The sequence below is a fragment of the Mesoplodon densirostris genome, chromosome 10, assembly GCF_025265405.1.
Source record: "Mesoplodon densirostris isolate mMesDen1 chromosome 10, mMesDen1 primary haplotype, whole genome shotgun sequence".
Taxonomy (NCBI): Eukaryota; Metazoa; Chordata; class Mammalia; order Artiodactyla; family Ziphiidae; genus Mesoplodon; species Mesoplodon densirostris.
Window position 1 is genome coordinate 57,282,530 of NC_082670.1, and position 20,110 is coordinate 57,302,639.

General features: G+C 47.1%; 2 protein-coding genes across 2 annotated transcripts in view; both read left to right on the forward strand.

Annotated features, from left to right (window-relative positions):
• CMTM7 (CKLF like MARVEL transmembrane domain containing 7) overlaps window positions 1-17,084 on the forward strand; it is a 46,842-nt gene extending 29,758 nt beyond the window's left edge. The window contains exons 2-5 of the mRNA XM_060110663.1: window positions 7,385-7,558; window positions 12,227-12,325; window positions 14,829-14,910; window positions 16,489-17,084. Coding sequence (XP_059966646.1) covers window positions 7,385-7,558; window positions 12,227-12,325; window positions 14,829-14,910; window positions 16,489-16,502 — 369 coding nt within the window. The 3' untranslated portion in view covers window positions 16,503-17,084. The remainder of the gene's footprint in view (window positions 1-7,384; window positions 7,559-12,226; window positions 12,326-14,828; window positions 14,911-16,488) is intronic.
• LOC132497475 (putative bifunctional UDP-N-acetylglucosamine transferase and deubiquitinase ALG13) lies at window positions 1,477-4,295 on the forward strand. The gene has a single exon (XM_060110662.1). The coding sequence runs from the start codon at window positions 1,577-1,579 to the stop codon at window positions 4,145-4,147; it is 2,571 nt and encodes an 856-aa protein (XP_059966645.1). The 5' UTR covers window positions 1,477-1,576; the 3' UTR covers window positions 4,148-4,295.
• Window positions 17,085-20,110: the final 3,026 nt, after the last annotated feature.

Sequence of the window (20,110 nt, forward strand, 5' to 3'; positions counted from 1 at the left end):
TAAAGTAGTAATAAATGACTCCTTCGGCAAAAAGGACACTTTCGGTAGTGTGCACAAGTACACACCATGCGCTGTCTAAACGAGATTGTCCAAAATTGGGCTCTGCTGGAGAAGAGCACGTGGTAGGTGGCCTGAGACTCAGGGGTCAGAATTCAGAAAGTCTTATTTCACAGTCAGATTTCCCAGAGAGGTCTGAGACAGTTTGGGGAGAACAATAATGTACTTCCTGCTGCCCGGCGCCCAGCCCCGGGGCTCAGAGGGGAAGACCTGCCCGGGCCCCTTTCGTTGGCTGGGGAAACTCTCACCCACGTGTCTGCAGACTTTGTCACAGATGAAGACTTATAAAAATTATTCTATCTTTGAATTAGGTGCAAAACAGCTTCTCCACCTAGAAATCCACTGCATAATCCTGGGTTATTTGCATTTTAAGGCAGGCCTTGAGTTAAAATGCCCCAGTGTGTGTGAGAGGGTCAGTGCAGGGCTGGGGAGACCCCCCCCAGACTCCCCAGAGAGACGAGGCCTGGAAATGGGGGCTTATAGGGCAGCAGAGCTCTGACCATCATGCATACTCCTGAGTGAAGCAAAGCCTCCCTTTGAGGCTTTAAAACAACCTCAAGGTGTGAATCATTATATCACTGTGGCCGGCTGGCTGGAGAGGAACTGAAAAATGAAAATCCTCATGCTGCTCATTAGCAAAGGGAAATACGCAAATGTTGAGGGTCCTGTGTGTCAGGGCCACACTCTTCTGCTTTGATCTGTTAAGCAGAACACTCTTCACGCCCACTTTAGGCTCAAGCTGAGTGTTCTTTGCTAGCTGGTGTCCCTGTACCTGAGGACCTTGGTAGAATGCTAGCAGTGAGGGGCTTTGGAAAATAGAGTTTTTAGCGTTAGCCACTTTAACCAGCGTTAGATCCATTTCGTGATCTAATTCTCATTGCAGACTCAATTTTCTACAGCGGGGTTTCTCCACAGTAGGACAGTAGTTTGAAGGCTACACTTGAGGCCTGACAGTTGTGTATTACGGGGCCTATCCTGTGCATTGTGGAGGGCGGGTAACATCCCCCCTGCAGCTGTGACAACCAGGAATGTTTCCAGACATTGCCAAATGTCCCATAGGACACGAAATCACACACACACACCCTTGGAGAATCACTGTTCTGTAGGAAAGAGGCAGTGTGAAATATTTAACCTTTGTCCTAAATTAGTTGTGCTTTTAAAATAGACCCTGAGAGTCCCACCCTTCCCCAACAAGGTAGCTCTGCAAGTTCCTTCTTGCTCCCACATCTCCTTCTCAAGTCAAGTTCTCTATTCCTAGGAGCATCGGCTCTTCCTCTTGTTTTCACAGGGTCCCGACTTATCCTGGACCAGCCCTTTGCTTCTCCTGCTCCTGAGAAGTGCCAAGATTCTGCAGCGCTGACTCCAACTGCCTTCTCGTGCCTAGACTTTGGGCTGCTTTCTGGATACCTGCATAAGCAAGCCCTGTCACTGCTACCCATTCCTACCTGCACCCTGCTTTTTCCTTCTTGTCACACCTGTGTTATTTTCTCCCCCTCCCCAACTCCACCCCCTGTGCACAATGCATAAAGGATGGAAAAAGTACTGCGGCCAGAAGTCTCTGAATGAGGCATCAATGGATGAACATTTAGGCAGCTTAGGGCTGTTTCGAAAGCTGACTGCCAAGGATGCCTCTTGCCTCTTTCGGGCTATTTCGGAGCAGTTGTTTTGCAGCCAGGTCCATCACTTGGAAATCAGGAAGGCTTGTGTCTCATATATGAGAGAAAATCAACAAACTTTTGAGTCTTATGTGGAGGGATCTTTTGAGAAATACCTGGAACGGTTGGGAGATCCCAAGGAAAGTGCTGGCCATCTGGAAATAAGAGCTCTTTCTCTAATTTATAATCGGGATTTCATTCTTTATCGCTATCCTGGCAGGCCTCCAACTCATGTCACAGATAATGGCTATGAAGACAAGATTCTACTCTGCTGTTCAAGTAATGGTCATTATGATTCAGTGTACTCAAAACAATTTCAGTCAAGTGCAGCTATTTGTCAAGCTGTGTTGTATGAAATTCTCTATAAAGATGTGTTTGTTGTGGATGAAGAAGAGTTGAAGACTGCAATTGAATTGTTTCGAAGTGGTTCCAAGAAGAACAGGAACAATGCTGTGACTAGAAGTGGGAATGTCCATATTGACTCCAAGAGTTCAACTCAGGATAGGACTGAAGAGTTGGGTGCCTGCTGCAATGTTGAAAATATACCAGCGGGGTACAATCAAGGAACAGAAGAAGCAGAGTCTCCAAGAAATCCATCAAAGATGCTCTTCCCTTATAAGGTGCTCAAAGCCCTGGATCCAGAAATCTATCGTAATGTAGAATTTGATGTTTGGCTGGACAGCAGAAAAGAACTTCAAAAATCTGATTATATGGAGTATGCTGGGAGACAGTACTATTTGGGAGACAAATGTCAGGTTCACTTGGAATCAGGTGGAAGATATTATAATGCTCATATTCAGGAAGTTGGAAATGAAAGCAATTCTGTAACAGTCTTCGTTGAAGAATTGGCAGAAAAGCATGTTGTTCCACTGGCTAACTTAAAACCACTTACCCAAGTAACACCTGTTCCTACCTGGAATGTTACACCCAGTAGGAAAGGAAGAGGTTACCAGAAAATTTCCTGCGGCTGTGTCCCAGAAATGGCTATGTCAGAGATGGACATGAAGCAACGGAGGAAGATGTTCAAGAAAATTAGAGGGAAAGAGGTTTATATGACTATGACTTACAGCAGGGGAGACCCCCTCCTCCCACCCACGCTTCAGCACAGTATGCGTTATGGGCATGACTCTCCAATGCACTGCTCACAGACAGCTGGCGGTGTTATGTCTAATGGACGTTTTCATCCTCAACATTTATCTCAGGGACAAGGTCGGGGATATGGGACGCCCAGGGATTCACCTCGCTTTATAAACAGGCACAACATGGCAGGCCCTAAAGTTGGTTTTTACCCTGGCTCGGGTAGAAGGTGCTGCCAGAGCTATGATAACTTCTCCTATAGATCTCGTTCCTTTAGACGTAGTCACCGCCAGATGCATTGTATGAATAAGGAGTGCCAGTTTAGCTTTGTTCCAGAGAATGGACAGATGCCCAGGGGCTTGGAAGAAACCATTACTTTTTACGAAGTTGAAGAAGGGGATGAGACGTCTTATCCAGCTTTACCTAATCCTGGAGGGCCCTCTACAATGGTTCCTGCTACTTCGAGATACCATGTTGCAAGGCGAGGACATAGCTCAGGCAAACAGACTCTGAGTTCAGAGGAAGGTGATGGCCAGAGTGACAGTGGGGGATATCATGAAGAATATATTTATCCTTCAGAACAAGCCTATGAAACTTCAGGTGTTTACAGCACAACTGAATCTACAGCAAACTTGTCTCTTCAGGATAGAAGACCATGTTCTATGTCTCCTCATGACACAGTTACCTCATACAACTACCCCCAGAAGGTGGTGATGGTAAATTCTGCGGTAGTTGCAGCTTCCTGTGCGAATATTATTCCAGCTCCAGTCTTGCCTAACTGTGCAGCAGCTAATCAAGCTAGTGGTACCACTTCAGTGTCCTCACAGAATGCTCTACAGCCTCTGTTTGTATCTCCGCCTACACAAGGCAGGCCAGCACCCTATCCATACCTGGCTGCTCCTATTCCCGCCGCTGCTGCCTTTCTACCACCTCCACCTGCTCCACCACCACCTCCTCCTCCTCCTCCTCCTCCTCCTCCTCCTCTTGAGGTGACAGACGCTTCAAACTTCCCACCACTCCCTCCCCCTTATTCCTGTGATCCACATGGCAGTGATCTGCCTCGAGATGCAAACGTTTTGCAGTACTATTTCAATCTGGGATTGCAGTGCTATCACCACAGCTTGTGGCACTCCATGGTCTGTGTGCCGCAGATGCAGCAGCAGCTTCATGTAGAGAATTATCCAGTCTATACTGAGCCGCCACCTCTGGTGAATCCCACCATTCCTCAGTTATACAGTGAGGTGGGGAGACAAGATGGCACAGCGGCAGATGTATCAGCACATGGAAACAAAGAGGGAGGAAAAAGTCTCTTGCCTCTTCGGCAAGTCCAGACTTTTCCCAGACTCCCTCCCGGCTAGCCGTGGTTGGTTCACGCGGACAACGCCATTCCTCTCCCTGGGATCCAACTGAAGCCCGAACTTCAGCTCCCAGCCCCGCCCGCCGCATCAGCTCCGAAGCTCCCCTCCTCCGCCACCAGCAGTCTCCGCCCTCGAAGGGGCGTCTAGTGTGGAAACCTTTCCTCCTTCACAGCGTCCCCCCACTGTTGCAGGTACTTTTCCAAATGCTGACCCTGCATCTGTCCCTCATGGAGCATTCTGTTATCCACTGATGTCAGATCCCTATGGGCAGCGACCTTTGCCAGGTTTTGATTCCTGCCTTCCTGTTGTGCCAGATTATCCCTGTGTTGCCCCCTGGCGTCCAGTCAGGGCTGCATATGTTGGTTCTCAGGTTCGTGGTGCTATGAGTCCTGGGCCACTTGCCTATATTGCTTCACCTCCCTCACCTTCTCATTATGTACCTCAGAATATGGAAGATTCAGTAGTATGACGTGTTCTTGCACTGCCATTTTTCTTGTTGTTTGGTTTTTAAAAAGTGTTTCATGTTAATGTTTAAGAGTGGTTAGAGTGGTTACTGTTGTATCTGTCTTTAAGATTATTTTATCTTTTGATTTAAAGTAGTTCTTTAAAATAAAGGAATATTTCTTTGGGTTGTGAATAAGCACATTGAGATGAATGTACATGTAGCCCCATATTTGAGCATATTTCATTGTATTCAGCTGTTTTCCTGTTAGCCAGCTTGTCAACTTTGTATTAGCTGATGGTACCAATTGATAAATGGAGTAAATCTTACGAACTATTGCCTTGGGTCCGATGTCACACATCATATTAATGTTAAACCATGCAAAATTGGAAAAACTTCTACTTTTTCCTAGAAAATGAAACAAAACCAAGCGCATTTGCTTCTGAGTAACTAGCTTAATATTAAGTGAGAGTTCTCTTCAGGTTTCTTAAGAATTGTGTGAACTGAGTTGTGTTCTGTGATATTAATCAGTTCTGAAGGCACATGGCACTCTGCTTTAGATTTATCCCATGTGGTGTTGTTTAGTATTGGATTTATGTAACCATTTTCCTGCACAGGATTGGTGTCCTTTGCACATTTAGCAGTAAATAAAAATTAGCATTTAAAATTGAAAAAAAATAATAAAATAAAATAAAATAAAATAAAATAGACCCTGAGACTTTATGTACATTTAACACCTGCGTGTTATTGGTTGATCTCCTGTGTGGGATGAACAAGACTTTGTTCTCTGTGAGTGGCCTTCCCAGAAACTCAGAATATTCTCTCCCCTCTTCCAGTCTGCCCTTCCATGGTATTCTTACGTTGCTAATAATTGACCTGATCTGTTCATTCATTACCAGGTCATTAGTTTATTAATTCTGCACACTCATTCATTCATGTAATAATATACTTAGCAAGCTCTCACTGCAGGCCCAGGCAGGAGCAAGCACCACCTTGTAGCCAGGATTCCCACACATTTGATGGCACATCTGCCTTCCTCAGGTCGTTTGTGGTGAGGGTTCACAGTTTTTGGAAGGCAAAGCTGCATCTGACTTGGAGGAACACGATCCCTGGAATCAGACAGACTAAGGTTCAAATCGTGCCTCCGCAGCTTACATTGGACGTAGCCTTAAGCTAATTATGGAGGCTTGTGTGCCTCCATTTCCCCTTATGAGCATGGGGGTGATCTTGTTGACCTGGCAGAGTTGTGGGAGTCTCAAGGAGATCATGTACATCAAGCATCAGTAAGTGGTAACAATGAGGAAATTCGTAAATTTTCTATGGCAGGACAAACAGAAAAAAACAAAAACAGCAACAACAAATGACATGCCCCCTTTGTGGTAGGCCTTACCCCATGGGCAGTGTGCATCTGCATTACACATTAACCAGACCTCCTCAAAGCAGGAGGATGAGATCAACCTTTGAGAAAAAGCTGGCCCCTTTCTTCACATGCCAGCATTGTAATTCTATGATTAATATATTTCTTTTTCATCTTCTATAAGGGGTTGCACTGACTAAAAAGTTTGTCTCTATGTGCATAATTGAAAAAAAAACACTTGAGGAACTGTGTACACAATGCTAACCTGTCAATATGATACATAATTTCTTTGTCTCAAAAATATATAAAACTGTGGGACTATCCTGGTGGCGCAGTGGTTAAGAAGCTGCCTGCCAATGCAGGGGACACGGGTTCGAGCCCTGGTCTGGGAAGATCCCACATGCTGTGGAGCAACTAATCCTGTGCGCCACAACTACTGAGCATGCGCGCCTAGAGCCCATGCTCCGCGACAAGAGAAGCCACCGCAGTGAGAAGCCCATGCACTGCAACGAAGAGTAGACCCCCGGCTTCCCTGGTGGTGCAGTGTTTGAGAGGCCGCCTGCCGATGCAGGGGATACGGGTTCGTGCCCCGGCCCGGGAAGATCCCACGTGCCGCAGAGCGGCTGGGCCCGTGAGCCATGGCCGCTGAGCCTGCGCGTCCGGAGCCTGTGCTCTGCAACGGGAGAGGCCACGACAGTGAGAGGCCCGCGTACAGCAAAAAAAAAAAAAGAGTAGCCCCCGCTCACCACAACTAGAGAAAGCCCGTGGGCAGCAACGAAGACCCAATGCAGACAAAAATAAATAAATAAATTTATTTTAAAAATATATAAAACTGCATTTCTAACGCCTGATCAATGGAGCAGTTCTCAGAGCTTCTGATGTGTCCCAGGTTATAGTACTCAGTTTGGCCCGAATACAATTCTCTTTTCTTTCTTCTTGGCTTGCTGGTTATTTGATTTTTCGTTGACAGTAACTTACTGTCTGCCAGCTGGTAGGTTATACGTATGAACTGACATTTTGGTGGGTCAAAAACAGTCAAATATTGGCAACTTCCTTCAGTTCAACCTAAAATGGGAAACCTGGGGTTCAATATCACGCCGACTCCGTGGAGGTCCAGCAGATAAGGGAGGTGGTCCTGCCTGGTTATTTCCAGAATTCCTGCCTTCTCCCTGAGGATGCATCATGCCGGCACATGGACCTCAGAGAACAGAGAGAACAGACCACTCCCTGCCGTCCTCAGCGTTCACAACGGCTTGTGTTTCAAAAGGTTGTACTGTGGGAAATTGCACTGTTCCAGCCAGTTTGTGATGGGGTAACTTGGATCGTGGCAGCTCCTCGGTTCCCTGTGGTGGTCTGTGTTTCTGTTGTTTTGTTGTTCATTCCCTGGGTGCCCATCTTGGGTGGGCATTTCTCTGATGTCTCTGTGTTCACGTCCCAGGTCTCGCTGCTGATTGCCTTCATCTGCGTGAGGAGCTCTCTGTGGACCAGCTACAGTGCCTACAGCTACTTTGAAGTGGTCACCATTTGCAACTTGATCATGATTCTCGCCTTTTACCTGGTCCACCTCTTCCGCCTGTACCGCGTGCTCACCTGTATCAGCTGGCCCCTGTCGGTAAGGGAGTGGCCGGGCCTGCTCTCGGCTTGCACGAGTCAGGATGCTGGCTGTGCGCTGAGACCTGACGAAGTCCTTCCTGTCTGCCTACCCCGCCTCCTGCACCATCCTTGGCTGCTTCAGCTCTGAATTTCCCACTGTTGGGTGGACTTCTATGCCTCATGTCCCACTGGTTTCTAAAACTCACCACTGGTATCTAAAACTCACCTTCCAGCTACAAGAAGGCTGTGCCTTTCACCTCGGTGCTTGTTTTCTCAAGTGACAGACAATGGTCTGTGTGTGTGTGTGACTTGGAGGAGGAACATGGAGGGAAGAAGCTGATAGGGGTAATGGGTATTTACACTGTGTGAGTACTGATAAGATTTGTCAGCTAAAGTGGACTGGCAGAGTCTGAGGAAACATGTCAGAAGTTGCTAGGGTCTTTTCTTCCCACTCTATTCTATTTAAAAACAGCTTTATTTATATATAATTCACATGTCATACAATTACCCATTGAAGTGTACAATTCAATGAATTTTAGTGTATTCCCAGACTTGTGTAACCATTACCTCAGTCATTTTTAGAATGTTTTCATCACCTCAAAAAGAAACCCTGTACCCTTTAGCTGTTACCTCCTATCCCTCATCACCTCCAGTCCTGAGCAACTACTAATTGGCTTCCTGCCTCTGTAACTTTTCCTATTCTGGACATATCATATAAATGGACTCATATATTTGGTCTTCTGTGACTAGCTTCTTTCATTTAGTAGAGTGTTTTCATGGTTTATCTATGCTGTAGCATATATCAGTACTTCATTTCTTTTTATAGCTAATATTCCATGGAAAGGATATACCACATTTTGTTTATTCATTCATCATTGATGGACATGTGGCAATTATGAATTTCCACCTTTTGGCAATTATGAATCATGCTGCTATGAACATTTTGTGTACAAATTTTGTATGTGGACATATTTTCATTTTGCTTGGGAATATACCTAAGAGTGGAATTGCTGGGTCACATGGTAACTATGTTTAATTGTTTGAGGAACTGCCAGACTGTTTTCCAAAGTGGATGTACCACTTTACTTTCCTAGCAGTGGTGTATAAAGGTTCGAATTTTTCCACATCCTTGTCAACACTTGTTATTTCCGACTTTGATTCGACTTTGAGATTTTATTCTAGTGAGTGTGAAGTTACAGCTTGTGGTTTTGATTTGCATTTCTCTGATGACTAACGATGTTAGTCATCTTTTCATGTGCTTTTTGGCCATTTGTATATTTTCCTTAGAGAAATGTCTTTTCAGATCCTTTGCCAATTTTTTGATTAAGTTGTCTTTTTATTATTGAGTTGTAAGAGTTCTTTGTATATTCTAGTTAAATGTCCTTTATCAAATATTTTCTCCCATGATTTTTTCTTTTTCTTTTCTTTTTGTCTTTACTTTCTTGATAGTATCTGTTAAAGGACAAGTTTTTTATTTTGATGAAATCTAATTTATATTTTTCTCTTGTTGTTTATGGTTTTGGTATAATATCTAAAAAGCCATTGCCAATTCAAGATCATGAAGATTCACCTCTGTATTTTCTTTTAAGCCTTCCATACTTTTAGCTCTTACATTTAGGTGTTTGATCCATTTTGAGTTAATTTTTGTAGATAGTATGAAGCAAGGATTCAGCTTCATTCTTTTGCATGTGAATATCCTGTTGTCCCAGTTATCTGTTGGGAAGGATATTCTTTCTCCCATTGAGTGGTCTTGGCAGCTTGTTGAAAATTAGTTGGCCACAAATGCATGGATTTATTTCTGGACTCTCAACTCTGTTGCCTTGATCTTACTATACTACCTTGATCACTATGGATTTGCAGTAAGTTTTGAAGTTAGGAAGTGTGAGTCTTACCATTTGTCCTTTTTTTTCAGGATTGTTTGGATTTTTGCCATTCCGTATGAACTTTAGAATCAGCTTTTCAGTTTCTACAAAGAAGTCAGCTGGGATTCTAATACAAATTGCATTGAATCGGTAGATAAGTTTGGAGAGTATTACCATTTTAACAATATTAAGTCATGATCCATGAACATGGGAGGTTTTCCCATTTATTTAGATCTTTTAAAATTTCTTGGCCTTCCCTGGTGGCGCAGTGGTTGAGAGTCCACCTGCCGATGCAGGGGACACGGGTTTGTGCCCCAGTCGGGGAAGATCCCACATGCCGCGGAGCGGCTGGGCCCGTGAGCCTGCGCGTCCAGAGCCTGTGCGCCGCAATGGGAGAGGCTGCAACAGTGAGAGGCCAGCATACCTTCAAGAAAAAAAAAAAAATTTCTTTCAACAATGTTTTGTAGTTTTCAGAGCATGAGTTTTATACTATTTTTGTTTAGTGTGTTCCTAAGTATCTTACCCTTTTTGATACTATTTCAAATGTAATTATTAATTTCATTTTTGGAGTGTTCATTGCAAGTGGATAGAAATACAGTTGATTTCTGTATATTGATCTTGTAGCCTCAATCTTGTTGAAATCATTTATTAGATCTAATAGATTATTAGTGGATTCCTTAGGATTTTCTATCTATAAGAGCGTACCATCTGTGAATAGAGACAGTTTTACATTCCTTTCCAATCTAGATGCTTTTTACTTCATTTTCTTGGCTCATTGCAAGGAATTAGTTGAATGTTGCATTAAAGTGGCAAGAGCAGATATCATTATCTTGTTCCTGATTTTAGGAGGAAAGCACTCATCTTTTATCATTAAATATGATGCTAGGTGGGGGGTTTGTAGGAGGTTTATCAAATAGAAGAAGTTACCTTCTAGTCCTACTTTGTTGTTTCCATGATGAAAGGGTGTTAGAATCTGTCAAATGCTTTTTCTTTGTCTATTGAGATAGTCATGTAGGTTTTCCCCCCAGGATTCTATTAATATGGCATATTACATTGATATTCACATGTGGAACTAACTTTGCATTCCTGGGATAAATTCTGATTGGCTGTGGTGTATAATTCAGTTTATGTGTAGCTGGATTTGGTTTGCTAGGACTTTTGCATTTGTAATCATAAGATATATTATTGGTCTTTAGTTTTCCTGTGATGTCTTTGGTTTTGTTACCAGGGTAATATTGCCCTCATAGAATGATCTGGGAAGTGTTCCCTCCTCTTGTGTTCTTTAGAAGAGTTTGGGAAAAGTTGGAATTGATTCTTCTCTAAATGTTTGGTAGAATTCTGCAGTGAAGCCACCTGGTCCTGAGCGTTTCTTGTGGGTAGTGTTTTTATTATTAATTCAAATTCCACTTATTATAAATTTTATTCAGATTATTCCTACTTGAGTCATTTTCAGTAGCATGTCTTTCTAGGAATATCTCCATTTCATCTAAGTTATCTAACTTATTGGCATATGATTGATCATAGTATTCTTTTAAAATCCTTTTTATCTCTGTAAAACCAGTAGTGATGCCCCGCTTTTATTTATTTTTGGCCACAGCTCTTTGCTTGTGGGATCTTAGTTTCGAGACCAAGGATTGAACCCAGGCCCCAGCAGTGAAAGCACTGAGTCCTAACCACTGGATTAACAGGGAATTCCCATCTGTCTTTCATTTCTGATTCTGGTCATTTGAATGTTTCTTTTTTTGTTTCTTGATCAGTCTAGCTAAAGGTTTCTCTATTTTGTTGACCTTTTCAACGAACCAGCTATTGATTTCATTGATTTCCTCTATTTTTCTTCAGTCCTCAGTATCATTGATTTCTGCTCCAATCAGTATTTCCTTCTTTCTTCTTGCTTTAGGTTTAGTTTGCTTTCCTTTTTCCAGTGTCTTAAGGTAAAGGTTAGGTTATTAATTTGAAACCTTTCTTCATTTTTAATATAGGCCTTGACAGCTATAAATTTCTCTCTGTAGCACACCCCACCGTCAGTGACCGTAAGCCCCAGTTCTCCTCTGATCTGGCATTTGTGGGGAGGGGAAAGGATGAGGCGAAGCATTCCTTTGTTGTCAAATGATAGAGGCCCCGCCTCATCCAGGGCCTGCAAAGACCCCATTTTATCATGGAGAGTGAATGGGGTGGACATGGATGCCCCTGTGGACCCAAGGGAAGCAAAGGCGGAGTCAGCCCTTCCTGCAGACCCCTCAGCAGTCTGGCCTGAGGGCACACTTCCAACAGAAAAGAAGAGGGAAGACAAAATGAGGACAGAACTGGGAGGACTTTTGTTCATGGAATGGGGAGACCCTCCAGGCAGCCACCAAAACCAGCACATTGCTAGCCCAGAACTTTCTCTGAAGCAGAAGCGAAGGCACACATCTTTTTAAGGAGCTTTGCTTCTCAGAGCTGGAGCTTCATTTAAACTCTCCATCCTTGGAGTTGGAAGCAGCTCATTTGCTTGTTAGTAGCTTTGGCCGGAGGTCAAGGTACCGTGGACAGATTGACCTCAGGAGTGGAGTGGTCCTTAGGGGACATCTCTCCTCACCCGAGAAGCATCCTTTCTCTTTGTCGCCTCTCTTCCTGCCTGCCTGGCGTCTTTTCTCTCTTGTGTGGCCTCATCCTGGCTGGCCTTCCTTTCTTGTTGCCAGTGAGCTTCGCTGCTCCTGCCGGGGTGTTACAGGGAGAAGAGGAAGTGTCACTCCCTCCCTTCCATTCATCTCTCCTGACGCCCAGGTGCCTCTGAGAACCAGGAGTGGAGCTCCCTACCCACTGCTCTGCTTTGTTTTTGCCCCCAGGAACTCCTGCACTATTTAATCGGTACCCTGCTTCTCCTAATCGCGTCCATCGTGGCAGCTTCCAAGAGTTACAACCAGAGCCGACTGGTGGCTGGAGCGGTGAGGACATTCTCCGGGAGGTGGCAGGAGTGAATTCCTGTTCCGAATGCTCATTTTCTTCCTCTCAGGGCAGCAAAGGGGTTGTTTTCTGGGGCCTTTCTTTCTCAGAATCAGTCTGGACCTTGATCCACCAGCAGTGGTCTCCAAAGAGCCTTAAACTTGGGCCCACGGTGGAGGGTGTCAGAAGGTGGATGGGCAGGGCTGTTACACACTCAAATGGCCCCAGCGGCCCAGGCCTCTTTCTCTTACAGCCACTCCTTAAATCAGGGGGCAAATAGGTTTTAATTCTCATGTTCACTCTGGTCATTTGCTCATGCCTGTCTCAGCCCCGTTCAGGGAAAGGTTCTGAGGCCTTTTTCCAGCCCAGGGGAACATTATTGTGATCAGCTAGTGATAATCTGCCGTGAGTCCTAGCTTTGCCATTCCTGACTTTTAACAGTACTCAGGCCAGGAGATAACACTCCTATACCTTTCATAGGTGAAAATTGACACATCTGCTAACCTGAATAGAAGTAGCATGGAAGTGGACAAAACAGTGCTATGGGAGCAATATATATTTATCACACAGATACACATATGTGTATATACATTATTGTAAAAAGATCTATAGATTGGTGTCATCTGATTTCTGATTTAGCTAATTGTTTACAGTTTGGAAGTCTGTAGGCCAGAACTGATGTGCCTCACTTTTCAAACGAGTTTTAAGAAAAGCTCTCTGTGTGATAGTCACTCACTTCCACACGGTACCAAAATTCTCTTGACTTTGGGCCAAGAGTGGGTGAGTGCGTGGAATTCCACGGAGGGGTGGAACCTGCATGGGGCAGAAGGTCACCGCGGAGGGGCAGCCAAACCCCTGAGCACTCGTGCCCCTTAAGCACCTTCCCCCCCTCCCCAGGCAGCTTCCAAGAAGAGGAATGGTTGCCCCCTGCCCAGCTGCAGGCAGGCTGGCGGAGGGGGGACAGAAGAGCTTGGCACCCGCTGTGTTTCAGGACCATGCGGGGAGATTCCCACTGGGTTTCCTCATTGAGGTGGCACATCACAATGTTAGCCCTGGAATCCCAATAAACCCCATTTGTCATACACGATCTCTGTGCCTAGGACCAAGCATGGGCCGGGCAAGGAGCCAGAAGAAATGAAAAGACATGGTCCCTGCTGATGAGAAAGTGGTGATCTAGCTTAGGAGGCCAGGGCACATGAAACAATTAGCACACAAGGCACTGTCATCCCGAAGAGCATTGTGTAGCCCTATAATAAACTGTTCAGTTATGCAGTGTGGACAGTTGGAGACTGGGATGGTGTATAATGTGCTAATTGTGTGGAACAGACAATGAGAGGCCAGGACAGGCTCTAATAGGCTGATTATGTGGTGCAGACAGTTGGTACAAAAGGAGCCACGGCAATGGACGGGGTCGGGGGTGGGGTGACGGGCAGCCACGTGTGGAAACCAGCAGCTAGGTTGGATAATCCTGCACTTGGTCTGGCTGCTCCTGGGCTGGACCTCAGGGAGCTCCCAGCCGTGCACTTGGAGGGCCCGAGGACACCTGGGCAACAGGCAAGCAGAGGTGGACTCTGGGCTCAGATCTCTGGTCTGGCCCTTGCTGGCTCCACATTCCTGGGCTGAAGAGTTGACCTCCTGTCCCTGGTTTCTTGAGCTGAAAAATGAGGGCGGAGAGGTAACAGCCGTGCCCACCTGGCAGAGCTGTGCGGGTTCCTTTAAAGGCCTTAGAACACTGCCTGGTACGAAGTAAGCGCTCAGTCAGTGTTAGCTGCTGCAGCTGCGAGTGTTGTTGACAAGTCAGGAGAGGCTACAGGCTTCCAAGTTCCAGGCCAAGACACCTGTGTCCCTGCCTGCTTCTTGCTCCATCATTTAATGAGCCACCGTGAGGCCCTTTCCTTATCACAAATGAGGCGGCTGCTCTGCGCTAGGTGCTCACAGCTGAGCACAGAAAGGAAAGGCGCGCTGCCTGAACTTATTTCAGCCTAATGTTACTTAAATACATGCAAACCTAAGACTAGGTATTGGGGCCTCAGCTTCTGGCTCCAACACAGCTGTAAAGCCAGCCAGACAGAAAGCCTTTATGGATGAAGTGCAGATGATGGTACCACACCCAAGAAAATCCATTTGAACGTTAATGTGTTAAAAACCCAAATTAAAGTGTACTGTTCCTCCTTTTTCTGTCTTATTAGCCCAGGATAATTAAAGTGCGGTGGCTTGGCCCCAGCTCGGCTGTAAACATAAACCCGAGCGTGGGCAGGTAGTTGCCTAGAGAAGAGGCGAGGGGTGGCGACCGGAGGCCTGACTGTGTCCCAGCTGCGGGCCCGGCCAGGGCCCGGGCGTCACCTCCACACCTGAGCGAGGACAGGTGGCCGGGTCACTTGAGTCCCTGAGCTCCCTCCCAGCCACAGCTGGTATAGGAAACAAGCCCAGGGATGAGCAGCAGAAAGGGCTGCCCGAGTGACTGCCCTTGGCCTGGGCGCTTCCTGCCCCCTTTCTCCCGTGCAGATCTTCGGTTTCCTGGCCACCTTCCTCTGCCTGGCGAGCGTGTGGCTGTCCTACAAGATCTCGTGCGTGACCCAGTCAACAGGTGAGTTCTGGTCTGAAAACAGATGACCAAGAAGGTTCCCTCTGCTCAGGAACGGGAGGACACAGGCTCTGGAGCTCGGCAGTAGGGAACCACCCTGCTGCAGAGGACCCTGTGCTCCATCTCGTCTCCACAGTGCCCAGGGGCACCCTAACATCTACGTCTCTGATGGCCAAGCGTTTTCTTTAAATGAGTTTCCTAACGACAAAAATAAAATGTAATACATATAGAAAATCGAAATAAGAAAAAAATTTTAAAAAATAAAAACCATTATCACACTACCCAGAAATAGTATCTGCTGGGTGTCCATCCCTCCTGCATTTCCTCTCTGAGTATATATAGAGAGATGTGCTTGTTTTGTTTGTTTGGCTGCCCCGTGCGGCTTGCAGGATCTTAGTTCCCCGACCAGGGAGCAAAACCATGCTCCCTGCAGTGGAAGCACGGAGTCTTAACCACTGGACCGCCAGGGAAGTCCCAACACATGTGCATTTATTAAAGGATCAGAGTTGATGTATTATTTTGTAACCTTCTCTTCTGCTCCTCCCTAGCCTCCTATCAAGCACTTTCTCCACATCATTAGGTGTCCTTCTCTGGCATCCTTCATGGCTCCACGGTGTTGCACTGGCTCCATTGCATGTCGGTGCCGTAGTTTACTTGTCTCCTATTTGGGGGCATTAGGTTTGTTTTTTTATTTTTTTAAAAAAAATTCTTTCCTACTAAACAGTGCTGTAATGAATATCCTTGTAAATATATCCCTATACACACACTTAATATTTTTTATCTTTAGAATAAATTTCTAGAAATAGAATTGCTGAAAGTCAAACCAGCTATTTCGGTTAATTTACTTCTTTCTTTGATCCAGCACTTCCTTTCTTCTTTTTCTTTGTTTTTTAAAAATACAGTAAAAATATCGAAGCACCTTACCTTGCCCAGCAGAGAGGTTGCCACAGTAGCGCTTCAATCTTAATGGTCCCACTGGCAAAAAGCTAACAGAAGGCTAGGTGAAAGGAGCCAGTCACCAAGGACCACATATTGTAGGATTCCATTTAGGAAAAATGTCCAAAATAGACAAATTCACAGAGACAGAGAGTAGGGTAGTGGTTGCTTAGGGCTGGCGGGAGGGGATACAGGGGTGACTGCACATGCCTGTGGTGCTTCTTTTGGAAGTGATGAGAATGTTCTAAAATTGGGGTAGCTGCACAATTCTGTGAATATAGTGCAAACGGCGGAATTGAACACTTTAAATGGGTGAACTGTATGGTATATGAATTATATGTCTGTGAAGCTGTTTAAGAAAAAATGAATGATGAAAAAAGAATGCGAAAAAGTTAATAGGTAATGTCTAAAAGTAATCTGTAAGTGTAAGTATACATATACTAGGTAAAATTACGGAGGAAGAGCCAAAGGTAACAGCTGAAGAAGTTACAGTACCTCTGAGGAAGAGGCCTGGGGTGGAGAGGAGCAGGGAGATGAATCATCATTGCCACGGGCGGTGGTGCGGGCGGGGGGAGGCAGCGCATGCGCAGCCGTGGGGCAGCCCTGCCGGCCGAGCTCTCCCAACTCTGCCGCTTCCTTCCCCAGATGCCGCCGTCTGATGCCCTAACAGCCCGCCAGCCCTGTAGGAGGCGCTGCAGGACGTGTGACCCACGCGGATGGAGGGGCTTGAGCCGGCGGCCGCAGGAGAGACCGGGGTCTGGGTCCCCGGGCCGGTGGGTGCGGGACGGGCCCTTCCTCCGGCTCCTGAGCGGGTCCAGCCTCTCTCGCCAGCCTTCTTCACTTCCTCAGAGAATATTCCTCCCCGTCCGGGAAAGAAAAGCAGCCTCCAGGGAAATCTGATCTCTCCCTCCTGCTTTAGAACCGCCTCAGGGACTGATGCCCCCCTCCCCCCGTTAAGGTGAAGGGGTGGTTTTTGAATACTCTGCCGAACCCTTCCCCTCTCCCCAGCCCTCGGGGAGGGGCGCTGCCTTAAATCCTCTTGTGAAAACACAGCCACCTCCTAATTTATCTCGCTTGGAAATCTGGTTTTGAAGGTACCCTCTTTCTTAAAGTGAGGCTTACGGGAGCACCATGCGGTCAGCCTGTCCCCAGATAGGAGCTCTTGGCTCCTTTCCTGTTGTTACCATTGTGTACGTGTTCGTGTGTTTTTAAATAAAATGTTGACTTGGCCAATTGCAGAAGGATTTCTTACTAAGTTAGAAGAAGGCTGTGAAGTGAGCGCTACCTGGGGGTCCACTGGAGGTAAGAGGAGCAGAGGGTGCAGATGGTCCTGGCCTCTCAAGATTTGAGTATTTTCTTTTTTATAAATTATTTATTTAATTTTGGCTGCGTTGGGTCTTTGTTGCTGGGCGCGGGCTTCCTCTAGTTGTGGAGAGCGGGGGCCACTCTTCCATGCGATGCGCGGGCTTCTCATTGCGGTGGCTTCTCTTGTTGCGGAGCACTGGCTCTAGGCGCGCGGGCTTCGGTAGTTGGGGCGCACAGGCTTAGTTGCTCCACGACATGTGGGATCTTCCCGGACCAGGGCTCGAACCCGTGTCCCCTGCATTGGCACGCGGATTCTTAACCACTGTGAAACCAGTGAAGTCCTTGTGTATTTTCAAAGTAAATTGATATAAAGGGTGGAAGCCAGTACTGTTTACACGAGACTCAAAAGCAACGCAGGCAGCCTTTAAAAAGAGGGCAGTTCTAATACATGCTACACCATGGATGAACCTTGAAGATATTATGTTAAGTGAAATAAGCCAGACACAAAAGGACAAATACTGTATGATTTTAGTTACATGAGGTGCATAGTGTAGGCAAAATTCAGAGAGACAGAAAGTAAAATGGTGGTTGGTTGCCAGGGTCTGGAGGGAGGGGCCCTGGTGTGAGTGTTTAATGCGTACAGTTTCCATTTGGGAAGATGAAAACATTCTGGTTGGGACTTCCATGGTGGTCCAGTGGTTAGGACTCCGTGCTTCCACTGCAGGGGATACAGGTTTGATCCCTGGTCGGGGAACTAAGATCCCACATGCCGAGAAGCCAAAAAAAGAACAAAACATTCTGGAGATGGACGGTGGTGATGGCTGCACAATAATCTAAATGTAATTAATGCCACTGCACTGTATAGCTAAAATGTGTTAAAACGGTTAACTTTTATGTTATGTATATTTTACCACGATTTTTTCTTTTTTTAAAGCAAGGCAGGACCTTCTGTCTAAGGTACCTAAGTAGCTGCAAAGCTACTTGGGAAATGGAGGAAGGCAGAGGTCCAATTACGCACACCCCACAGCAGGCACCACAGCCCAGCAGAGGCCAGCACCGTGTTCTCACAGCTAAGCATCGCAGGTGTAAAGGATGCAGACTGCAGGATGTGTGTGTCTTCTCTACACCAGGTGCTCTCTGAGGCTGCTCACCCAGGGGGAGTGCCCAGGCGTAAGCCAAACTCTGTCCCAGCACGGGGAGGTGACCCACTGAGCAGACCCAGCCAGGCAGGACCAAGCCAAGGTGTGAGAGGAGGGAAGACTGGACCCATGGCGGGAGGATGGGAGTCCGGTACCTGCCCCAGGGACCAAGAGCCAGCCTTGGCTCATCGTGGCCACTGCAGGCCCGGGATAGGGTGTTAGCACCTGGGGCACTAGGGACACGGGGAGGTGAGACCAGAGTGGGTCTGCCCACATCATCTCCCATGAGCGGGCAGCTCCCGGCCAGCAGAGACCTGGGGAGGAGGGCTGGACAGTGGGCTGGTGCCCTGTGCCCAGCAGGCCTCTGCACAGGTGTTTTCTCACCACCCACAAGAAAGACTGCTGCTCAGAGAGGCTCTGGAAAACAGCTTAGCTGTGCTTCTCTCTGCAGGAGGTGGCGTGCAGCCATAGCACTGCCTCTTTCTCTGAGGGCCCCGCTAGGAAGCGCATCTATCCTGAAGGTCGGGCCGTGGAGTAGGGAGACCCAAGGAGACAGCCGAGGGGAAGTGAGGTTAGGGCTAGAGCTGGGATTTGAGTCCAGGTCCTCTGCGGGGGCAGGCAGGGCGGGGCCAGAGCCAGCCTGTGCCAGCTGGTTTCCTCCACAGGCGGGTAGCCCTGGTGTCTGCAGGAGGCCCAGAGAAGAAAACAAGTGTGTTCTGTTTTTCTTTTTTTTAATAAATTTATTTATTTGTTTTTGGCTGTGTTGGGTCTTTGTTTCTGTGCGAGGGCTTTCTCTAGTTGCGGCGAGCGGGGGCCACTCTTCATCACGGTGCGCGGGCCTCTCACTATCGCGTCCTCTCTTGTTGCGGAGCACAGGCTCCAGACGCGCAGGCTCAGTAGTTGTGGCTCATGGGCCCAGTTGCTCCGCGGCATGTGGGATCTTCCCAGACCAGGGCTCGAACCCGTGTCCCCTGCATTGGCAGGCGGATTCTCAGCCACTGCGCCACCAGGAAAGCCCCACAAGTGTGTTCCTGACGGAGGCCCTGGCCTGACACAGCCCTTGTGCTGCATTGGGCCTGGGGGCTTCTCTTCCAGACATGGTGACCTGCTCGGCCCTCAGCCTGGGCCTCCAGCCAGGACGCTCAGGTGACCCAGAGCTGTCCCACTCCCTGTGCCACCACCTCCCAGGCCTCATCCTTAGCAAGGATAGCTAATTTCTGTTGCCATGGAAACACCGCAGACCTTTGGGCCCCTTCTCAGCCCCATCTTTTCCCCACTGTAGTGGTTTCTGAACTGCGGCCTGTGAACTCTCACAGGTGCTCCGAGGAGCTCACAGATGTCGATTTTATGTGCAAAATATATGTTAACATCTTAAAACGCACACTCTTCCGTTATCAGTGGCAAACACTGAACGGTGGGAACCCCTGGGCCGGCCGTGCTCCAGCACAGGCTTCCTGGCCTCATGCAGACCTTGGGGAAGGCTGGCCTTGTGGTTGGGCTGGTCCAGGGAGACGCCAGGAGTGGGAGGTGAGTGGCTGAGAACCTTCCACGACGTCCTGGGCGAGCCAGGCTTCCTCCAACTCCTGCCACCAGCACCAAGCAGCGGAATGAATGGAAGATGAGGCTACAGCCCCAGTTAGCTCCTTCCTCCAAATCATACGCTTTTCAAATTAATCCCATTACTCTTCTAGACTCACTTCATAATAAGTCAGTGTTATAAATGTAAATGAGTTATTTATATGAATACTATATTTCCTGTTTTATATAATGGAATTTCATGGGGGATTTAGATTGAGAAAGGGGATTTCTCTGCTTTAAAAAAG